The 19,628-nt window shown below is 69.9% G+C and overlaps 2 protein-coding genes across 2 annotated transcripts; both read left to right on the top strand.

Annotated features, from left to right (window-relative positions):
* Window positions 1–3,257: 3,257 nt before the first annotated feature.
* Window positions 3,258–8,492, top strand: METTL1 (methyltransferase 1, tRNA methylguanosine). The gene is made up of 6 exons (XM_077788630.1): window positions 3,258–3,379; window positions 3,505–3,635; window positions 4,157–4,352; window positions 5,163–5,247; window positions 7,092–7,193; window positions 8,034–8,492. The coding sequence occupies exons 1-6, from the start codon at window positions 3,282–3,284 to the stop codon at window positions 8,160–8,162; spliced, it is 741 nt and encodes a 246-aa protein (XP_077644756.1). The 5' UTR covers window positions 3,258–3,281; the 3' UTR covers window positions 8,163–8,492.
* A 2,213-nt stretch (window positions 8,493–10,705) lies between these two features.
* CYP27B1 (cytochrome P450 family 27 subfamily B member 1) lies at window positions 10,706–18,032 on the top strand. Its single transcript, XM_077788565.1, has 9 exons — window positions 10,706–10,936; window positions 11,661–11,851; window positions 13,546–13,742; window positions 15,352–15,576; window positions 16,305–16,462; window positions 16,536–16,744; window positions 17,339–17,420; window positions 17,512–17,775; window positions 17,848–18,032. Exons 1-9 carry the CDS (start codon window positions 10,706–10,708, stop codon window positions 17,959–17,961), a joined length of 1,671 nt encoding a protein of 556 aa, XP_077644691.1. The 3' UTR covers window positions 17,962–18,032.
* Window positions 18,033–19,628: the final 1,596 nt, after the last annotated feature.

Raw genomic sequence — 19,628 nt, 5'->3', positions numbered from 1 at the left:
TCCCCTCCTCCATCCCAATGTCCCCCGTGTCCCCAGTGTCACCCCAGCAGTCCCTGCAGGGCTTCCACCCAGTGCCACCACCTGTCCCTTCCTGCTCCTGTCACTGTCCCATCCACCGGTGCCACCAATGCCACCAGTGCCACCAGTGCCACCAGTGCCACCAGTCTGACCACAGCCCTGGGGCCCTGATGTTCCTGATGCTGTCCTCGGTTCCTCTTTCCTTGTCCCTGTCACACCCAATCCCCGTGTCCCTGTCCCACCCGTGTCCCTGTCACACCCGTGTCCCCAATCCCCGTGTCCCTGTCCCACCCGTGTCCCTGCTGTCCATATCCCTGTCCCACCCGTGTCCCTGTCCCACCCGTGTCCCCAGTCCCCGTGTCCCCAATCCCCGTGTCCCTGTCCCACCCGTGTCCCCTGTCCGCGTGTCCCTGTCCCACCCGTGTCCCCAGTCCCCGTGTCCCTGTCCCACCCGTGTCCCTGCTGTCCATATCCCTGTCCCACCCGTGTCCCTGTCCCACCCGTGTCCCTGTCCCACCCGTGTCCCCAGTCCCCGTGTCCCCAATCCCCGTGTCCTTGTCCCACCCGTGTCCCCAATCCCCGTGTCCCTGTCCCACCCGTGTCCCTGTCCAACCCGTGTCCCTGTCTCACCCGTGTCCCTGCTGTCCATATCCCTGTCACACCCGTGTCCCCAGTCCCACCAGTGTCCCTGTCCCACCCGTGTTCCCGTCCCACCCGTGTCCCTGTCCCACCCGTGTCCCCAGTCCCCGTGTCCTTGTCCCACCCGTGTCCCAAATCCCCGTGTCCCTGTCCCACCCGTGTCCCTGTCCAACCCGTGTCCCTGTCTCACCCGTGTCCCTGCTGTCCATATCCCTGTCACACCCGTGTCCCCAGTCCCACCAGTGTCCCTGTCCCACCCGTGTTCCCGTCCCACCCGTGTCCCTGTCCCACCCGTGTCCCCAGTCCCCGTGTCCTTGTCCCACCCGTGTCCCAAATCCCCGTGTTCCCGTCCCACCCGTGTCCCACCGTGCACAGTGTCACCCACCCGCCCCCGGTGCCACCCGCGCCGGGCTCCCCGGGCTGCGCGGTGACCGGGGGGGGAAGGGCTGGCCCGGGGGTAATGAACAACCCGCCCCGGCCCCCCCGGGACCCCCCGGGACCCCCCGGGACCCCCCCGGGACCCCCCCGGGACCCCCCGCGCAGCCGCGTCACCGCCTGCGTCACCGGGTTAATGTGGCCCCGGGACACCGGGGGCACCGGGGGGGGCACCGGGGGGGGGCACCGGGGGCACCGCGGGGACAGCGCGGGTCAGGGCGACCGGGGGGGTCCGAGTGACCGGGGGAGGGGGGGCGGGGAACAATGGGAGGGGGACAGGGAATTTTGGGGGGTCAGGGAAATTTGGGGGGGCAGGGAACAATGGGGGGCAGGGAACAATGGGGGGGTCCAGGGAACAATGGGGGGGTCGGGGAACAATGGGGGGGGTCGGGGAAATTTGGGGGTCGGGGAACAATGGGGGGGTCAGGAAATTTGGGGGTCGGGGAACAATGGGGGGGGTCGGGGAAATTTGGGGGTCGGGGAACAATGGGGGGGTCAGGAAATTTGGGGGTCGGGGAACAATGGGGGGGTCGGGGAACAATGGGGGGGTCAGGGAAATTTGGGGGGGTCAGGGAACAATGGGGGGGTCAGGAAATTTGGGGGTCGGGGAACAATGGGGGGGCAGGGAACAATGGGGGGGTCAGGGAAATTTGGGGGGGTCAGGGAACAATGGGGGGGTCAGGGAAATTTGGGGGTCGGGGAACAATGGGGGGGGGTCAGGGAACAATGGGGGGGTCAGGGAATTTTGGGGGGTCGGGAACAATGGGGGGGGGTCAGGGAACAATGGGGGAGGGCAGGGAACAATGGGGGGGGTCAGGGAATTTTGGGGGGTCAGGGAACAATGGGGGGGTCGGGGAATTTTGGGGGGTCAGGGAACAATGGGGGGTCAGGGAATTTTGGGGGTCAGGGAACAATCGGGGGGCAGGGAATTTTGGGGGTCAGGGAACACTGGGGAAGGGCCGGGCAGGGCCGGGAAGGGCCGCGCGGCTCCGTTCCCACGGTGCTCACCCCCCGCCGCCCCCGGGGGTTCCCGGAGCTCGGCCCCGGCCCGACCGCAGCCGAATTCCCGAAACGGCCCCGAGCGGGAAGAGCCGCGGGACGGGGGGGCTGGGGAGACTGGGGAGGGACTGCGGGAACTGGGGGGACTGGGGGGACTGGGAGCACTGGTTGTACTGGGAGCACTGGGAGCACTGGGAGCACTGGGAGGGCACTGGTTTTACTGGCTGTACTGGTTGTACTGGTTGTACTGGGAGCACTGGGAGGGCACTGGGAGCACTGGGGGGCACTGGGAGCACTGGGAGCGCTGGGGGGGCACTGGGAGCACTGGGAGCACTAAGGAGGCACTGAGAGCAATGGTTTTACTGGCTGTACTGGTTGTACTGGGAGCACTGGTTATACTGCGAACACTGGTTGTACTGGGAGCACTGGGGGGCACTGGGAGCACTGGGGGGCACGGGGGGCACTGGTTATACTGGGAGCAGTGGCTGTACTGGTTGTACTGGGGGCACTGGGGGGCACTGGGAGCACTGGGAGCACTGGGGGGCACGGGAGGCACTGGCTGTACTGGGAGCACTGGTTATACTGGGAACACTGGTTGTACTGGGAACACTGGGATGCCCTGGTTGTACTGGAAGCACTGGGGGGGGCACTGGGAGCACTGGTTATACTGGGAGCACTGGCTGTACTGGTTGTACTGGGAGCACTGGGGGGGCACTGGTTATACTGGGAGCACTGGTTATACTGGGAGCACTGGGGAGCACTGTGAGCACTGGGGGGGCACTGGGAGCACTGGGAGTACTGGGAACACTGGCTATACTGGTTATACTGGGAGCACTGAGGGGCACTGGGAGCACTGGGGAGCACTGGGAGCACTGGGGGGCACGGGGGGCACTGAGGGGCACGGGGGGCACTGGTTATACTGGGAGCACTGGCTGTACTGGTTGTACTGGGAGCACTAGGGGGCACTGGGAGCACTGGGGGGCACGGGGGGCACTGGCTGTACTGGGAACACTGGTTATACTGGGAGCACTGGGATGCACTGGTTATACTGGGAGCACTGGGAGCGGCGCCGGGCCGCCAGGGGGCGCTGTCACCTCCAGCCGAGCCCCGCCCCGCCGGCCGGTCGCGCGGTGACGTCACCGCGCCGCGCCGCTCGGTGACGTCACTCCGCCGCGCCGCGCGGGGCTGCCATGGCGGCGGAGGAGGAGGAGGCGGCGGCGCCGCCGCAGAAGCGATTTTACCGGCAGCGCGCGCACTCCAACCCGCTGGCCGACCACACCCTGAGCTAGTGAGTGCGGGGACCCCGGTAACGGCCGGAAACCGCCCCCCGGCCCGGCCCGGCCCCGGCGGCAGCGGCCTGCACCGCCCGCTGCCCTCCCCACCTCCCGGTGCCCGCCGGTAACGGCCGCGCAGCCCGTCCCGCCCGCAGGACATGGACTGGGCCTCGCTCTTCCCGAGCTTCTTCCCGCCCGCCGCCGCCCCGGGAGCGGCCCCGGCCCGCGTGGAGTTCGCAGACATCGGGTGCGGCTACGGGGGGCTGCTCGGTGAGCGGGGATTTACCGGGAACCGGGGATGGGCACGGGGGGCTGCTCGGTGAGCGGGGATTTACCGGGCACCGGGGCACCGGGGATGGGCACGGGGGACTGCTCGGTGAGCGGGGATTTTCCGGGCACCGGGGATGGGCACGGGGGGCTGCTCGGTGAGCGGGGATTTACCGGGCACCGGGGATGGGCACGGGGACTGCTCGGTGAGAGGGGATTCCCGGGGCTGGGCACGGTGGAACCGGGGCTGGGCACGGGAGCACCGGGAGCTGGGGAGGCACACGGGACGCTGCGGGTGAGGCGGCACCGGGGGGGCTGGAGTGGGACACCGGGGGTTCCGGGGCACGGCGGTACCGGAGAGGCTCGGGGGGGGTACCGGCGGGTCGGAGCGGTACCGGGGGCAGTATCGGGAGCTCGGGGGCGGTACCGGGGCGGCTCGGTGGCAGTACCGGGGGTACGGGGGCGGTCCCGGGAGCACACCGGCGGCACACCGGGAGCTGCCCGGTAGTGACGCGGCGGCGCAGTGGCGCTGGCGGAGCGCTTCCCGCAGGCGCTGGCGCTGGGGCTGGAGCTGCGGGCCAAGGTCGCCGCCTTCGCCCGGGCGCGGATCCGGTCCCTGCGCGCGGCCCGGCCCGGTCGATTCGGGAACGTGGCGTGCGTGCGGGCCAACGCCATGCGGCACCTGCCGCACTTCTTCCGCCGCGCGCAGGTGCGCCCCGAAACCGGGAACCCCGAAACTCCCGGGGGGTGTGTGCCCCGAAACCGGGAACCCCCAAATTCCCGGGGGTTGTGTGCCCCGAAACCGGGAACCCCCAAATTCCCGGGGGGTGTGCGCCCCGAAACCGGGAACCCCGAAAATCCCGGGGGGGGTGCGCCCCGAAACCGGGAACCCCGAAAATCCCGGGGGGGGTGCGCCCCGAAACCGGGAACCCCCAAATTCCCGGGGGGGGTGCGCCCCGAAACCGGGAACCCCGAAAATGCCGGGGGGTGTGTGCTGAGCCCCCCAAAACCCGCAGCACCCCCAAGCACCTCCTGGAACTTCCGTGTGCTGTGAACCTCCAAACCCTCGGGGTCCCTCCTCCTTCTTCCCCTGGGACCCCCTGGGACCCCCCAGCACCCCTGGGACCCCCCCAGCACCCCTGGGACCCCCCAGCACCCCTGGGACCCCCCCAGCACCCCTGGGACCCCCCTGTTGCCGTTCCCCTGGCCCAAGCTGCTTCAGCAATGGGTTCTGAGGGGTTCGGGGGGGGGGTCTGGGGTGTTTTGGGGGGGTTCTGAGGGGGTCTGGGAGGCTCTGGGGGATTTGGGGAGCTCTGGAGTGTTTGGGGGGGTTCTGGGGGTGTTTGGGGGCCTCTGGGAGGGTTCTTGGGGGCTCTGGGGGTGTCTGGGGGGCTCAGGGGGTTTGGGGGGGGTCTGGGGGGCTCTGGGGGTCCCTGGGGGGCTCTGGGGGTCCGTGAGTGCCTGTGGGAGGGTCAGGGGGTTTGGGGGCCCTCTGGGGTTCCATGGGGGGGCTCTGGGGGTCTGTGGGTGCCATGGGGGGCTCCGCACCAAGCACAAGTGGAGAATCGTCAGCCCGGCCACGCTGGCCGAGTACGGCTTCGTGCTGCGCCCCGGGGTGAGCCCCCCGAAACCCTGAGACCCCCTGAGACCCTCCTGAGCCCCCCAAAAACCCCTGAGACCCCCTGAGACCCTCCTGAGCCCCCCAAAAACCCCTGAGACCCTCCTGAGCCCCCCAAAAACCCCTGAGACCCCCTGAGACCCTCCTGAGCCCCCCAAAAACCCCTGAGACCCCCTGAGACCCTCCTGAGCCCCCCAAAAACCCCTGAGACCCCCTGAGCCCCCCGAAACCCTGAGACCCCCCAAACCCTGAGACCCCCCCTGAGACACCCCCAAACCCTGAGACCCCCCAAACCCTGAGACCCCCCAAACCCTGAGACCCCCCCAAACCCTGAGACACCCCAAACCCTGAGCCCCCACCTGAGACACCCCCTAAGCACCCCGAAACCCTGAGACCCCCCCGAGACCCTCCTGAGCCCCCCAAAAACCCCTGAGACCCCCTGAGCACCCCAAAACCCTGAGACCCCCCCCCCTGAGCCCCCCAAAAACCCCTGAGACCCCTGAGACCCTCCTGAGCCCCCCAAAAACCCTGAGACCCTCCTGAGCCCCCCAAAAACCCCCGAGACCCCCTGAGCACCCCGAAACCCTGAGACCTCCCCTGAGACCCTCCCGAGCCCCCCAAAAATCCCTGAGACCCTCCTGAGCCCCCCAAAAACCCCTGAGACCCCCCCTGAGCACCCCAAAACCCTGAGATCCCCCCTGAGACCCTCCTGAGCCCCCCAAAAAATCCCGAGAGACCCCCCCTGAGCACCCCAAAACCCTGAGATCCCCCCTGAGACCCTCCTGAGCCCCCCAAAAAATCCCGAGACCCCCTGAGCACCCCAAAAACCCCTGAGACCCCCTGAGCCCCCCAAAACCCTGAGACCCCCTGAGCCCCCCAAAAACCCTGAGACCCTCTTGAGCCCCCCAAAAATCCCTGAGACCCCCTGGGACCCCAAAAACCCCCTGAGAACCCTGAAAAACCCCCTGAGACCCCAAAAAACACCTGAGACTCCCAAAATCCCCCTGATCCCCCCCAAACCCCTGAGACCCCCTGAGCCCCCCAAAATCCCCCTGACTCCCCAAAACCTTCTGAACCCCCCAAAATCTCTCTGACCCCCCAAAACCCCCTGAGCCCCCCAAAACCTCCTGAACCCCCCCACGGTGGTTTTGGGGTACCCAGTGGTTTTGGGGTGACAAAGCGGTTTTGGGGTGCCAGGGCTGGGTATACGGTGTAGTTTTGGGGTGCAGAGCAGTTTTGGGGTGCAGAATAGTTTTGGGGTGCAGGGGCTGGTGTGCCCGGCAGTTTTGGGGTGTCACAGCAGTTTTGGGGTGCAGAATAGTTTTGGGGTGCAGGGGCTGGTGTACCCGGCAGTTTTGGGGTGTCACAGCAGTTTTGGGGTGCAGAATAGTTTTGGGGTGCAGGGGCTGGTGTACCTGGCAGTTTTGGGTTTCCTGGCAGTTTTGGGGTGTCACAGCAGATTTGGGGTACCCCGCGGTTTTGGGGTCCAGGGCCTGGTGTACCCGGCATTTTTGGGGTACCCACAGTTTTGGGGTGCAGGGCCTGGTGTACCCGGCAGTTTTGGGGTACCCCGCGGTTTTGGGGTGCAGGGCCTGGTGTACCCGGCAGTTTTGGGGTACCCCGCGGTTTTGGGGTGCAGGGCCTGGTGTACCCGGCAGTTTTGGGGTGTCACAGCAGTTTTGGGGTGCAGGGCCTGGTGTACCCCGCAGTTTTGGGGTGTCACAGCGGTTTTGGGGTGCAGGGCCTGGTGTACCCCGCAGTTTTGGGGTGTCACAGCGGTTTTGGGGTGCAGGGCCTGGTGTACCCGGCAGTTTTGGGGTACCCACAGTTTTGGGGTGCAGGGGCTGGTGTACACGGTGACGGACGTGCCCGAGCTGCACCAGTGGATGCTGCAGCACTTTGGGGAGCACCCCCTGTTCGAGCCGCTGCCCCCCGCCCAGCTGGTGAGAGCGGGCACGGGGGGCATGGGGGGCACGGGGGGATTGGGGGGATTGGGGGGGAATGGGGGGATTGGGGGGCACTGGGGGAATGGGGGGATTGGGGGGATTGGGGGGCACTGGGGGAATGGGGGGATTGGGGGGCATGGGGGGATTGGGGGGCACTGGGGGAATGGGAGGATTGGGGGGCATGGGGGGATTGGGGGGCATGGGGGGCACTGGGGGAATGGGGGGCATGGGGATTGTGGGGTAGCACGGGGGGCAGGGGGGGGATTGGGGGGCATGAGGGGAATGGGGGCACTGGGGGGGTCTGGGGGGCACGGGGGTCATGGGGGGGATTGGGGGGCACTGGGGGGATTGGGGGGCACGGGGGGACTGGGGGGAATTGGGACTGGGGGGCACTGGGGGGGTCTGGGGGGCACTGGGAGCACTGGGGGCACTGGGGGGAATGGGTGGCACGGGGGCACGGGGGAGGATTTGGGGCACTGGGGGGGTGATTGGGGGGGAATGAGGGGTACTGGGGGGCACTGGGGGTGACTGGGAGCACTGGGGGGGCATTGGGGGCACGGGGGGCACTGGCATTGTGGGGTGCCACTGGGGGAGACTGGGGCAACTGCAGGGGATTGGGGGGACTGGGGTTTTGGGGTGGCCCCGGGGCACAGTGGGGCTCCCCGGGGCGGTGCCCGGTGTCCCGGGGCAGTGCCGCTGTCCCGGTGTCCCGGGCACGCCCTGAGCCCGCCGTGCCCGGTGTCCCGGGGCAGTGCTCAGTGTCCCGGTGTCCCGGGGCAGTGCCGCTGTCCCGGTGTCCCGGGCACGCCCTGAGCCCGCCGTGCCCGGTGCCCGCAGGCCGCGGAGCCGCTGGTGCCGCTGCTGCCGTCGGTGACCGAGGAGGGGCAGCGGGCGCGGCGGGCGGGGCGGGCCCCGAACTGCGCCGTGTTCCGCCGCCGGCCCGACCCCCCCGCGGCGGCGCCGTGAGCGCGGGGGCACCGGGGGCACCGGGGGCGCCGGGAGAACCGGGAACCTCGGGAGCACCGGGAGAACCGGGAACCTCGGGAGCACCGGGAACCCCGGGAGCACCGGGAGCTTTGGGAGCACCGGGAGCCCCTGGAGAACTGGGAGCACCGGGAGCACCGGGAACCCCGGGGGCACCGGGAGCTTTGGGAGCACCGGGAACCCCGGGGGCACCGGGAGCTTTGGGAGCACCGGGAGCCCCTGGAGAACTGGGAGCACCGGGAGCTCTGCGAGCACCGGGAGCTCCGGGAGCCTCGGGCCCGGCCCCGGTTTGTAATAAAGGCACGAAACGGCCCCGTGCCCGCTGCGGCTGCTCGGGGGGCGGTTTGGGGGTACCCGGCGGTTTGGGGGTGCCGGGGCCCGGTGCAGACGGTAGTTTTGGGGTGTCACAGCCGGTTATGGGGTGTCACGGCGGTTTTGGGGTGTCACAGCCGTTTTTTGGGGTGTCACAGCCATTTTTGGGTTGTCACAGCGGTTTGGGGGTGTCACGGCGGTTTTGGGGTGTCACAGCCGGTATTGGGGTGTCACAGCCATTTTTGGGGTGTCACAGCGGTTTGGGGGTGTCACGGCGGTTTTGGGGTGTCACAGCCATTTTTGGGGTGCCACAGCCGTTTTTTGGGGTGTCACAGCCGTTTTTTGGTGTGTCACAGCCGTTTTTGGGGTGTCACAGCCATTTTTGGGTTGTCACAGCCGTTTTTGGGGTGCCACAGCCGTTTTTTGGGGTGTCACAGCCATTTTTGGGTTGTCACAGCGGTTTGGGGGTGTCACGGCGGTTTTGGGGTGTCACAGCCATTTCTGGGGTGTCACAGCGGTGTTGCCGGGATCGGCCCCGTTCCTCCGTGACCGCGAGCCTGGCTCGTGCCTCAGTTTCCCCATCGCAGAAAGCCCCGGGGGCGGCAGTGCCCCCCCGCGCACCGGGGGCTTTCCGGCGGCCCCGGCGGGAATTCCCGGGATCCGGGGCCGGGGGGGGCGGCCGGGCGTGCCCAACGGGGCCGGGCTGGGAGCGGCCCCCCGGTACCGGCACCCCCCAACATCCCGGAACGCTCCGGGGCCACGGCCGGCTCGGGGCGGGGCTGTAACGGGGGGGTTTGGGGCTCGGGGCTCTCACCGGGGGGATTTGGGGTGCCGGGGCTCTCACCGGGGGGATTCGGGGCTCTCACCGGGGGGATTTGGGGCTCGGGGCTGTCCCCGGGGGGATTCGGGGCTCTCACCGGGGGGATTTGGGGTGCCGGGGCTGTCACCGGGGGGGTTTGGGGCTCGGGGCTCTCACCGGGGGGGTTTGGGGCTCGGGGCTCTCACCGGGGGGATTTGGGGTGCCGGGGCTCTCACCGGGGGGATTCGGGGCTCTCACCGGGGGGATTTGGGGCTCGGGGCTGTCCCCGGGGGATTCGGGGCTCTCACCGGGGGGATTTGGGGCTCGGGGCTGTTCGGGGCTCTCACCGGGGGGATTCGGGGCTCTCACCGGGGCTGTCCCCGGGGGGATTCGGGGCTGTCACCGGGGGGATTTGGGGCTCTCACCGGGGGGATTCGGGGCTCGGGGCTCTGACCGGGGGGATTCGGGGCTCGGGGCTCTGACCGGGGCTGTCCCCGGGGGGATTCGGGGCTCGGGGCTCTGACCGGGGGGATTCGGGGCTCTCACCGGGGGGGTTTGGGGCTCGGGGCTCTGACCGGGGGGATTCGGGGCTCGGGGCTCTGACCGGGGCTGTCCCCGGGGGGATTCGGGGCTCGGGGCTCTGACCGGGGGGATTCGGGGCTCTCACCGGGGGGGTTTGGGGCTCGGGGCTCTGACCGGGGGGATTCGGGGCTCGGGGCTCTGACCGGGGCTGTCCCCGGGGGGATTCGGGGCTCGGCGCTGTTCGGGGCTCGGGGCCGGGCGCGCTCCCGGTTCTGCCCTCGCGCGCGCGCGCCCTGGGGGCGGGGCCACGGATCCGACCCCCGCCGCGCGCTGATTGGCCCGAGGCTCCCGCTATGCAAATCAGGCGGCCGGGGGGCGGGGCGGGGCCAGGCCCCGGGGGCGGGGCCACCGCGGAGGGGGCGGGGCCTGCCCGGCTGCACGTGGGCGCTATAAAGGCCCGGCCCGGGGCCCCCCCCCAGTCGAGGCTCGGCCCCGCGGCCCCCCCAGTCCCACCGGCTCCTCCCGAGCCCCCCCGAGCCCCACCGGGTACCCCCGAGCCCCACCGGGTCCTCCCCGGGGTTCCCCCGAGTCCCGCCGGTTCCCCCCGAGCCTCACCGGCTTCCCCCGAGCCTCACCGGGTCCCCCCGAGCCTCACCGGCTTCCCCCGAGCCCCACCGGGTCCTCCCCGGTTCCCCCCGAGCCCCGCCGGTTCCCCGCGAGCCTCACCGGGGTCCCCCCGAGCCCAGCCGGGTCCCACCCGAGCCCCACCGGCTCCGCTCCCCCGAGCCCCGCCGGGTCCCCGCCGCCTCCAGCGCCGCCCTCCCGCATCCCCCGGTGTCACCGGTCGCTCCCCGCGCGGCCCCCGGTGCCACTCGAGCTCCGGTGCCTCGCCATGTCCCCCAGCCTGCGCCTGCCCGCCCGGGCCGCTCTCCTGCCCCGCTCCCCGCCCGAGCCGGGGGTCCCCCGGGCTCCCCCGGTCCCCCCCGCTGCCTCTGCCCGGCCCCGGGGCTCCCCGGAGCCCTCCCGGCCCCGGGGCCTGGCGGAGATGCCGGGGCCGAGCTCCGCCGCCTTCATCTTCGAGCTGCTGTGCCGCGGGGGGGTGCGGAGGCTGCACGAGATGCAGGTACAGAAATGGGGCGGGGGGCACCGGGACCCCCGGGGTCTCAGCCGGGGCTCGGAGCGGCGGGGGGGCCATTCCCGGTGTCACAGCCCTGGCCGGAGGGGACAGCGCGAGTCCCGAGGGGACCGGGGGGACCGCGGCGCTCCCGGCCGGGGGAGCGGGCACGGACACGGATCTCCGTCCCCGGGGCTCGGGGGTGGCGCCGGGACCCCCGGTGTGGGCACGGTCCGAGCAGCCCCGGCCCGGGGGGAGCGGCGGCAGAGGGGACGGGGCCAACCCCGGGTGGGCGGTGGCACCGAGACCGGGGGCACGGCAGGTGGCACAGGGGACGGGGCCACCCCCGGGGGGCACGGGAGGTCCGGGAGCACGGGGACGCCGGGACCTCCCCGTGCTCTGCAGCTGCTCCGGTCCCGCCCCGCTTCCCCCTGCGCAGCCCCGGGCACCGCTCCCGGTGTGACCCCCGGTGTCCCCGATCCCCCGGTACCTCCGGCACGGCTGCCGGTCCCGGCTCAGGACAGCGTGGGGGCTCTCCGGGCTGTTGTGTTCCCCCCGCGATAACAGCCCGGTCCCGGTTCGGGCCGGATTCGGTGTGACCCCCCCCGTGTTCCCATCCAGTCCCGGTTCGGGCCGGTGTGACCGGAACCCCCGCCCCGTGTCCCGACCCGGTCCATGGTCGGTCCCGGTTCGGTGTGACCGCCCGGTGTGACCCCTCCCCGTGTCCCCGCAGGTTCACGGCCGGGCCCGGTTCGGGCCGCTCTGGAAGGCCCGGTTCGGCCCGGTGCTCACGGTTCACGTGGCCGAACCGGCGCTCGTGGCTCAGGTGCTGCGGCAGGAGGGCCCCGAGCCCCGGCGGGCGCTGAGCTGCCCCTGGCGGGAGCACCGGAGCCTCCGGGGGGTCCCGGGGGGGCTCCTCACGCTGTGAGTACCGGGGGGTACCGGGGGGTCTTTGGGCCGGGTGGGGTTCGGACCTTGGCACGGGGGGATTTGGGGAGGGTCCCACGGCGCCCCCCGGGGCTCCCCGTGGGCCGGGGGTGTCCGTGCCCCCGGGGGCTCCCCCCGCAGCCGTTCCGGGAAGGGCCCGTGGGGCGCGGGGGGGCCCGGGCTGAGTCAGGCGTGATTCAGCCCCGCGCCCCTGCCCCTGCCCCCCCGCAGGATGTGAGTAACTGCCCGGGGGGGGCCCGGCCCCGCGTGGGCACGGGGAGGGACCCCGAACCCACCCGCCGCCGTGCCCGGCCCCGCGTGGGCACGGGGAGGGACCCCGAACCCACTCCCGCCGTGCCCGGCCCCGCGTGGGCACGGGGAGCCGGGGGCTCTCACGGGTGCCCCTGAGTGCTCCTGGCACTGCCCCGTGGGGGGATCGTGTCCCACCCCCCGTGTGTCCCCCCCTGTGCCCCCCCGTGTCCCTTCCCGTGTCCCCCGTGCCCCCCCGTGTCCCTCATGTCCCCATTCCCTGCCCCTCTTTTCCCCCGTGTCCCCACTCACGTCTCCCCCGTCCCTCACCCTGTGTGTCCCTGACCCCCACGCGTGTCCTGTCCCCACGTCCCCCCCGTCCTTGTCCCTCCCGGTGTCCCTGCCAGTCCCCACGTGCCCCTTCACCCGTGTCCCGTGTCCCTGCGTGACCTCTGTCCCTGCCATGGCCCTGTCCTGCACGTCCCCTGTCCCCATCTGTGCCCCCGTGTCCCCATCCACGTCACGCGTGTTCCTGTGTCCCCCGTGTCCCTGTCCCCTTCTTCCCCCATGTTCCTGTGTCCCCGTGTCCCCTCCGTGCCCGGTGTCCCCAGTGTCCCCGGTGTCCCCCTGTCTCGGTGACACGTCCCTATCCCCATCCATGTCCCCCGTGTCCCCGGTGTCCCCGTGTCCCCTCCGTGCCCCGTGTCCCTGTGTCCCCCTGTCCCGGTGTCCCCTGTGTCCCCATCCACGTCCCTCGTGCCCGGTGTCCCGGTGTCCCCCTGTCCCGGTGACACGTCCCTGTCCCCATCCATGTCCCCCGTGTCCCCGGTGTCCCTGTGTCCCCCTGTCCCGGTGTCCCCTGTGTCCCCATCCACGTCCCTCGTGCCCGGTGTCCCGGTGTCCCCCTGTCCCGGTGACACGTCCCTGTCCCCATCCATGTCCCCGGTGTCCCCGGTGTCCCTGTGTCCCCGTGTCCCGGTGTCCCCTGTGTCCCCATCCACGTCCCTCGTGCCCGGTGTCCCGTGTCCCCGTGTCCCCCCTGTCCCGGTGACGCGTCCGTGTCCCCATCCATGTCCCACGTGTCCCCTGTCCCGGTGTCCCCGTGTTCCTGTGTCCCCTCTGTGTCCCCGTGTCCCCTCCGTGCCCGGTGTCCCCGTGTCCCCCTGTCCCGGTGTCTCCCCGTGCCGGTGACATGTCCCTGTCTCCATCCATGTCCCCCGTGTCCCCCGTGTCCCGGTGTCCCCCGTGTCCCGGTGACATGTCCCTGTCCCGGTGTCCCGTGTCCCGGTGACATGTCCCTGTCCCCATCCATGTCCCCCGTGTCCCGGTGACATGTCCCTGTCCCGGTGTCCCCCGTGTCCCGGTGTCTCCCTGTCCCGGTGACATGTCCCTGTCCCGGTGTCCCGTGTCCCCCCGTGCCGGTGACGCGCCCGTGTCCGCAGGGAGGGCGAGGCGTGGCGGGGGTCGCGGCGGCTGCTGGCCCGGGGGCTGCTGCGCCCGGGGGCGGCCGAGGCCTTCGCGGGCCCGGTGGCCGCGGCCGTGGCGGAGCTGCTGGCGCGGCTGCAGCGGCGGCGGCGGCGGCACCCGCGGGGCCTCGTGCCCGACATCGGCGGCGACTTCAACCGCTTCGGCCTCGAGGGTGAGCGGCCCCGAGCGGGAGGGGACCCCGACATGGGGGGGGACCCCGAAATGGGGGGGGAGCCCGAAATGGGGATGGGGGAGCCCGAAATGGGGGGGGGGACCCCGAAATGAGGGGGGACCCCGAAATGGGGGTGGGGAGCCCGAAATGGGGATGGGAGGGACCCCGAAATGGGGGTGGGGGAGCTCCGAAATGGGATGGGGGGGACCCGGGATGGGGACCCGAAATGGGATGGGGGACCCCGAAATGGGGATGGGGACCCCGAAATGGAATGGGGGACCCCGAAATGAGGGATAGGGAACCTCGAAATGGGATGGAGCAACCCTAAATGGGATGGGGGACCTGGAGCGGGATGGGGAACCCCGAAATGGGGATGGGGGACCCCGAAATGGGGGGGGGAGCCCGAAATGGGGGGGGGACCCTGAAATGGGAGGGGGGACCCCAAAATGGGGTGGGGGACCCCGAAATGGGGATGGGGGAGCCCGAAATGGGGGGGGGAGCCCGAAATGGGGGGGGGGAGCCCGAAATGGGGATGGGGGGGACCCTGAAACGGGGATGGGGGACCCTGAAATGGGGTGGGGGACACCAAAAGGGGGATAAGACACCCCAAAATGGGAGGGGGGATCCCAAAATGGTATGGGGGACCCCAAAATGGGGGATAGGGAACCTCGAAATGGGATTGAGCACCCCAAAATGGGATGGGGGACCCCGAAATTGGGTGGGGAGCCCCAAAAGGGGGATGTGGAACGCCAAAAGAGAATAGGGCACCCCAAAAGGGATGATGGGGCACCCCAAAACGGGATGGGGGACCCTGAAATGGGATAGGGAACCTCAAAATGGAATGGGGCACCCCAAAAGGGGGATGGGGCACCCCAAAGGGCTGTGACCCCCACAGGGACCCCCCAAAGGGCTTCCTGTGTCCCACAAGTCTCCAGGGCACCTTCTGTCCCCAAGTGTCCCCAGGGACTCGTGGATCCCCCCTCAGTGTCCCTGTGTCCCCATGTCCCCATGTCCCCGGTGTCCCCATGTCCCGGTGTCCCCATGTCTCCATGTCCCCATGTCCCTGTGTCCCCATGTCCCCATGTCCCCGGTGTCCCCATGTCCCGGTGTCCCCATGTCTCCATGTCCCCATGTCCCGGTGTCCCCATGTCCCGGTGTCCCCATGTCCCCGTGTCCCCATGTTCCCGTGTCGCCATGTCTCCATGTCCCCATGTCTCCATGTCCCCATGTCCCCATGTCTGCATGTCCCCATGTCCCCGTGTCCCCGGTGTCCCCATGTCCCCGGTGTCCCTATGTCCCTGTGTCCCCATGTCCTTGTGTCCCCATGTCTCCATGTCCCCATGTCCCCGGTGTCCCCATGTTTCCATCTCCCATGTCCCCATGTCTCCATGTCCCCATGTCTGCATGTCCCCATGTCCCTGTGTCCCCATGTCCCCGTGTCCCCATGTCCCCCATGTCCCCCATGTCCCCATGTCTGCATGTCCCCCATGTCTCCATGTCCCCCATGTCTCCATGTCCCCATGTCCCCATGTCTGCATGTCCCCATGTCCCTGTGTCCCCATGTCTCCATGTCCCCTGTCCCCATGTCCCCGTGTCCCCTGTCCCACAGCCATCTCCTGGGTGCTGTTCTCCTGCCGCCTGGGCTGCCTGGGTGACACCGGTGACACCGGGGAGGGCAGCGGTGACACGGGGGACACGGAGGCCGTGATCCGCAGCGTGGGCGCGGTGCTGGCGCTGACGCTGGTGACGATGGCGCTGCCCCGTCCCCTCCTGCGCCTGCTGCCCGCGCCCTGGCACGCCTTCTGCCACGCCTGGGACCGGCTCTTCGCCTTCGGTGAGGGGACACGGGGACGCCGTGGTGACCTCCCGCAGGGACACCCGGACATCGTGCGGGGACACGGGGACATCCCAGAGGGGTGGTGAGGGGACACAGGGACATGGGGACATCGAGGACTGTGGTGAGGGGACACGGGGACGCTGCGGTGACCTCCCGCGGGGACACCCGGACACCGTGTGGGGACACGGGGACATCCCAGAGGGGTGCGGGGATGTCCCGTGGCCGTAGGGACATTCCTGCTCACCTGCAGCTGAAGGGACATGGGGACGTGGGGACATCCCAGGGCCTGGGGACATCCCAGAGCTTGGGGACATCGAGGACGGTGGTGAGGGGACACAGGAATGAGGAACATCCAAGGGACACACCCGTGGGGCCACAGGGATGTCCCATGATGGTGACAGTCCCGTGCCATCGTCCTCTGCAGCCAGGGGACACTGACGGAGTGTGGCTGTGGTGGCACTGACGGGGACCTGGTGACAATGTAAGGCCATGGTGGCACTGACGGGGACTTGGTGACAACGCAGGGACTCGGTGGCAGTGATAGGACATGTAAGGCCATGGTGACGCTGACGGACTCGGTGGCGCTGACGGGGACTCGGTGACAATGTAGGGCCATGGTGGCACTGACGGGGACTCGGTGGCACTGACGGGGACTCGGTGACAATGTAGGGCCATGGTGGCACTGACGGGGACTCGGTGGCACTGACGGCTGTTGCTGTCCCCAGCCAAGGGACACGTGGACCGGCGTGTGGCCGAGGTGGCGGCGCGGGGGCCGCTGGCCGAGGGGGACACGTGTGTCACCGACCTGCTGGCCCGGGAGCGCGTCCCCATCAGCAGCATCTACGGGAACGTCACTGAGCTGCTGCTGGCCGGGGTGGACACGGTGAGGGGGGTGACACCGGCGCGTCCCCGCCGATGTCACCGCGCGTCCCGCTGATGTCACCGCGTGTCCCCAGGTGGCCAGCACGCTGGCCTGGAGCCTGTACGAGCTGGCACGGAACCCGCGGGCACAGGCGGCCCTGCACCGCGAGCTGGCGGCCGCCGCTGCCACCGGCGGCGTCACCGGCGGTGACGGTGCCACCACCGACGGTGCCGCCGCCGCCGCCACCGCCGCCGCGCTGGCACGGCTGCCGATGCTGCGCGCTGTGGTGAAGGAGACCCTCAGGTGACAGGGACGCGGGGACAGTGGCGGGACGTGGAGAGGACGTGGGACGGTGGGAGAGGGGTTGGGATGTGGGGACAGGAGCACAGAGGGGTACGGGGCTGGGGACAGAAATGGGGACACAGGGACATGGTGGGGGGACACAGAGGGGTACGGGGCTGGGGACAGAAATGGGGACACAGGGACATGGTGGGGGGACATGGCCCGGTGAGGGACATGGGGATGGGAACGGGACAGGGATGTGGATAAAGATGGGGACAGGGACAGGACAGGGATGGGGACAGGACAGGATGGGTTTGGGATAAAACGGGGACAGGGACAGGACAGGGATGGGGACAGGACAGAAACAGGACAGGGATGGGATGGGACAGGGATGGGGACAGGACAGGATGAGTTTGGGATAAAATGGGGACAGGGACAGGACGGGTTTGGGATAAAATGGGGACAGGGATGGGGACAAGGAGGAGGAGGATGGGGATGGTGAAGACCAGGACAGGGTAAGGGTGAGGAGGGGACAAGGAAGGGATGAAGACAAGGATGGGGGTGAGGATGAGGATGAAGGCGGGGACAGGGAGGTGACAGCGGTGTCACCTGCAGGCTGTACCCCGTCATCCCGGCCAACGCCCGCGTTGTCCCTGACCGCGACATCCGCGTCGGCGACTACCTGGTGCCACGCCAGGTGAGCTGGGGGACACCCCCCACCCACCCGGGGCTCCCGGTGTCCCCGAGGCGTCCCCAGGGTGTCCCCGCTGACCCCGGTGTCCCTGCAGACCCTCATCACCCTGTGCCACTACACCACGTCCCGCGACAGCCGCTTCTTCCCGGCGCCCGACACCTTCCTCCCGGAGCGCTGGCTGCGCCACAGGGACACCGGGGACACCTCCGGGGACACCCCGGGGGACACCCCGGGGGACATCCCCGGGGACACCCCCGGCCCCGGGCACCCCTTTGCCTCTCTGCCCTTCGGCCTCGGCCCCCGCAGCTGCGTCGGGCGCCGCCTGGCCGAGCTGCAGCTGCACATGGCGCTGGCACAGGTGGGTGTCCGGTGTCTCCTCGGTGTCCCTCGGTGTCCCCACGGTGTCACTCACCCGTCCCCGCTCCCCCAGATCCTGCTGCGCTTCGAGGTGCGGCCGGAGCCCGGCGGGGGCCGCGTGCGCCCCATGACCCGCACCCTGCTGGCCCCCGGCGCCCCCATCAGCCTGCGCTTCCTCGAGCGGTGACACCGGGGACACCGGGGACACCGGAGACGTGGGGACACCGGGGACACCGGGGACAATGGGGACACCAGGGACACCGGGGACACCAGTGATACCAGAGAACCTGGAGACGTGGGGACACCGGGGACACCGGGGACACTGGGGACACCAGTGATACCAGAGAACCTGGAGACGTGGGGACACCGGGGACACTGGGGACACCAGTGATACCAGAGGACCTCGAGACATGGGGACATCGGGGACACTGGAGACATGGGGACATCGGGGACACTGGGGACCCTGGAGACATGGGGACACCGGGGACACTGAGGACACCAGAGACCCTGGAGATGTGGGGACACTGGGGACACTGGGGACAGCAGTGATACCAGAGAACCTGGAGACATGGGGACACCAGGGGACACCAGAGTACCTCGAGATATGGGGACAGCAGGGACACTGGAGACGTGGGGACACTGAGGGACACCAGAGACACCGGGGACACTGAAGGACACCGGGGACACTGAGGGACACCGGGGACTCTGGGGACATCAGGGACACCAGAGACTCTGGAGATATGGGGACACTGGGGACACAGGACACTGGAGACACTGGAGATATGGGGACACCAGAGACACTGAGGGACACTAGGGACACAGAGGACACCAGAGACTCTGGAGATATGGGGACACCAGGGACACTGAGGGACACAGAGAACACTGGGGACTCTGAAGATATAGGGACACTGGGGATACCGGGGTCACTGGAGACCCTGGAGACGTGGGGACACCGGGGACACCAGGGACACCAGAGACATGGGGACACCAGGGAGCACCAGAGACCCTGGAGATGTGGGGACACTGGGAACACCAGGGACAGTGCAGAGACCTCGGCCCCAGCGGTGACTCCACCACCAGCCATGGCACTGACCCCGGCAGTGGCCTTGCCACCGCAGTGTCCCCAGTGCCACTGTGTCCCCCGGCCCTCGCGGTGGCCCTGGCGCTGTGGGTGACTCCAGCGCTGTGGTGACCCCGGCCCAGAAGTGGCCTCGACCCCTCGGTGACATTGGCGGGGTGGCAGCGGCCCCCAGCCCGTGGAGCTCCTGACTCCGGCAGTGTCACCAGCCCTGGGCTGGCCGTGTCCCCAGGGTGTCCCCAGGGTGTCCCCAGGGTGTCCCCAGCCCGTGGAGCTCCTGACTCCGGCAGTGTCACCAGCCCTGCGCTGGCCGTGTCCCCAGGGTGTCCCCAGGGTGTCCCCAGGGTGTCCCCAGCCCGTGGAGCTCCTGACTCCGGCAGTGTCACCAGCCCTGCGCTGGCCGTGTCCCCAGGGTGTCCCCAGGGTGTCCCCAGGGTGTCCCCAGCCCTGGGGGTGGCCGCGCCTCCCGGGGACCCCGGCCCCGCTGGGGTTTATTTATTGGCCAATAAAGGCATTTGGGATTTTGGAGCTGCGCTCTCACCTCCCCACCCCCACCCGTGACTCACCCCCCCCCTCCCCTCCCCCCCGTGACCCCCCCGGGCCGGGGGCGGGGGCGCCGCGCCCCGACCTGCCCAGGTGTGCCCAGGTGTGCCCAGGGGTGCCCAGGGGTGCCCAGGTGTGCCCAGGTGTGCTCGCGGCTGACGCGGCCCCGTGGCGGGGGGGGTGCCCCGAGAGGGGGAGGGGCGCGGGTGGGGCTCACGGGGACCCCCGGGACC

This window comes from Lonchura striata, chromosome 27 (genome assembly GCF_046129695.1).
Source record: "Lonchura striata isolate bLonStr1 chromosome 27, bLonStr1.mat, whole genome shotgun sequence".
Lineage (NCBI taxonomy): Eukaryota > Metazoa > Chordata > Aves > Passeriformes > Estrildidae > Lonchura > Lonchura striata.
This window is presented reverse-complemented; position numbering and strand designations above follow the sequence as displayed.

What these genes read in the sequence shown, in the direction of transcription:
- METTL1 (XM_077788630.1), top strand. Translation starts at nt 3,282, where the DNA reads ATGGCGGCGGAGGAGGAGGAGGCGGCGGCGCCGCCGCAGAAGCGATTT. An exon ending in GCCGACCACACCCTGAGCTA is followed by an intron (nt 3,380 to 3,504) that starts GTGAGTGCGGGG and finishes ACGGCCGCGCAG; the next exon opens with CCCGTCCCGCCCGCAGGACA. An exon ending in CGCTGCCCCCCGCCCAGCTG is followed by an intron (nt 7,194 to 8,033) that starts GTGAGAGCGGGC and finishes CGGTGCCCGCAG; the next exon opens with GCCGCGGAGCCGCTGGTGCC.
- CYP27B1 (XM_077788565.1), top strand. Translation starts at nt 10,706, where the DNA reads ATGTCCCCCAGCCTGCGCCTGCCCGCCCGGGCCGCTCTCCTGCCCCGC. An exon ending in GTGGTGAAGGAGACCCTCAG is followed by an intron (nt 16,745 to 17,338) that starts GTGACAGGGACG and finishes TGTCACCTGCAG; the next exon opens with GCTGTACCCCGTCATCCCGG. An exon ending in ACTACCTGGTGCCACGCCAG is followed by an intron (nt 17,421 to 17,511) that starts GTGAGCTGGGGG and finishes GTGTCCCTGCAG; the next exon opens with ACCCTCATCACCCTGTGCCA.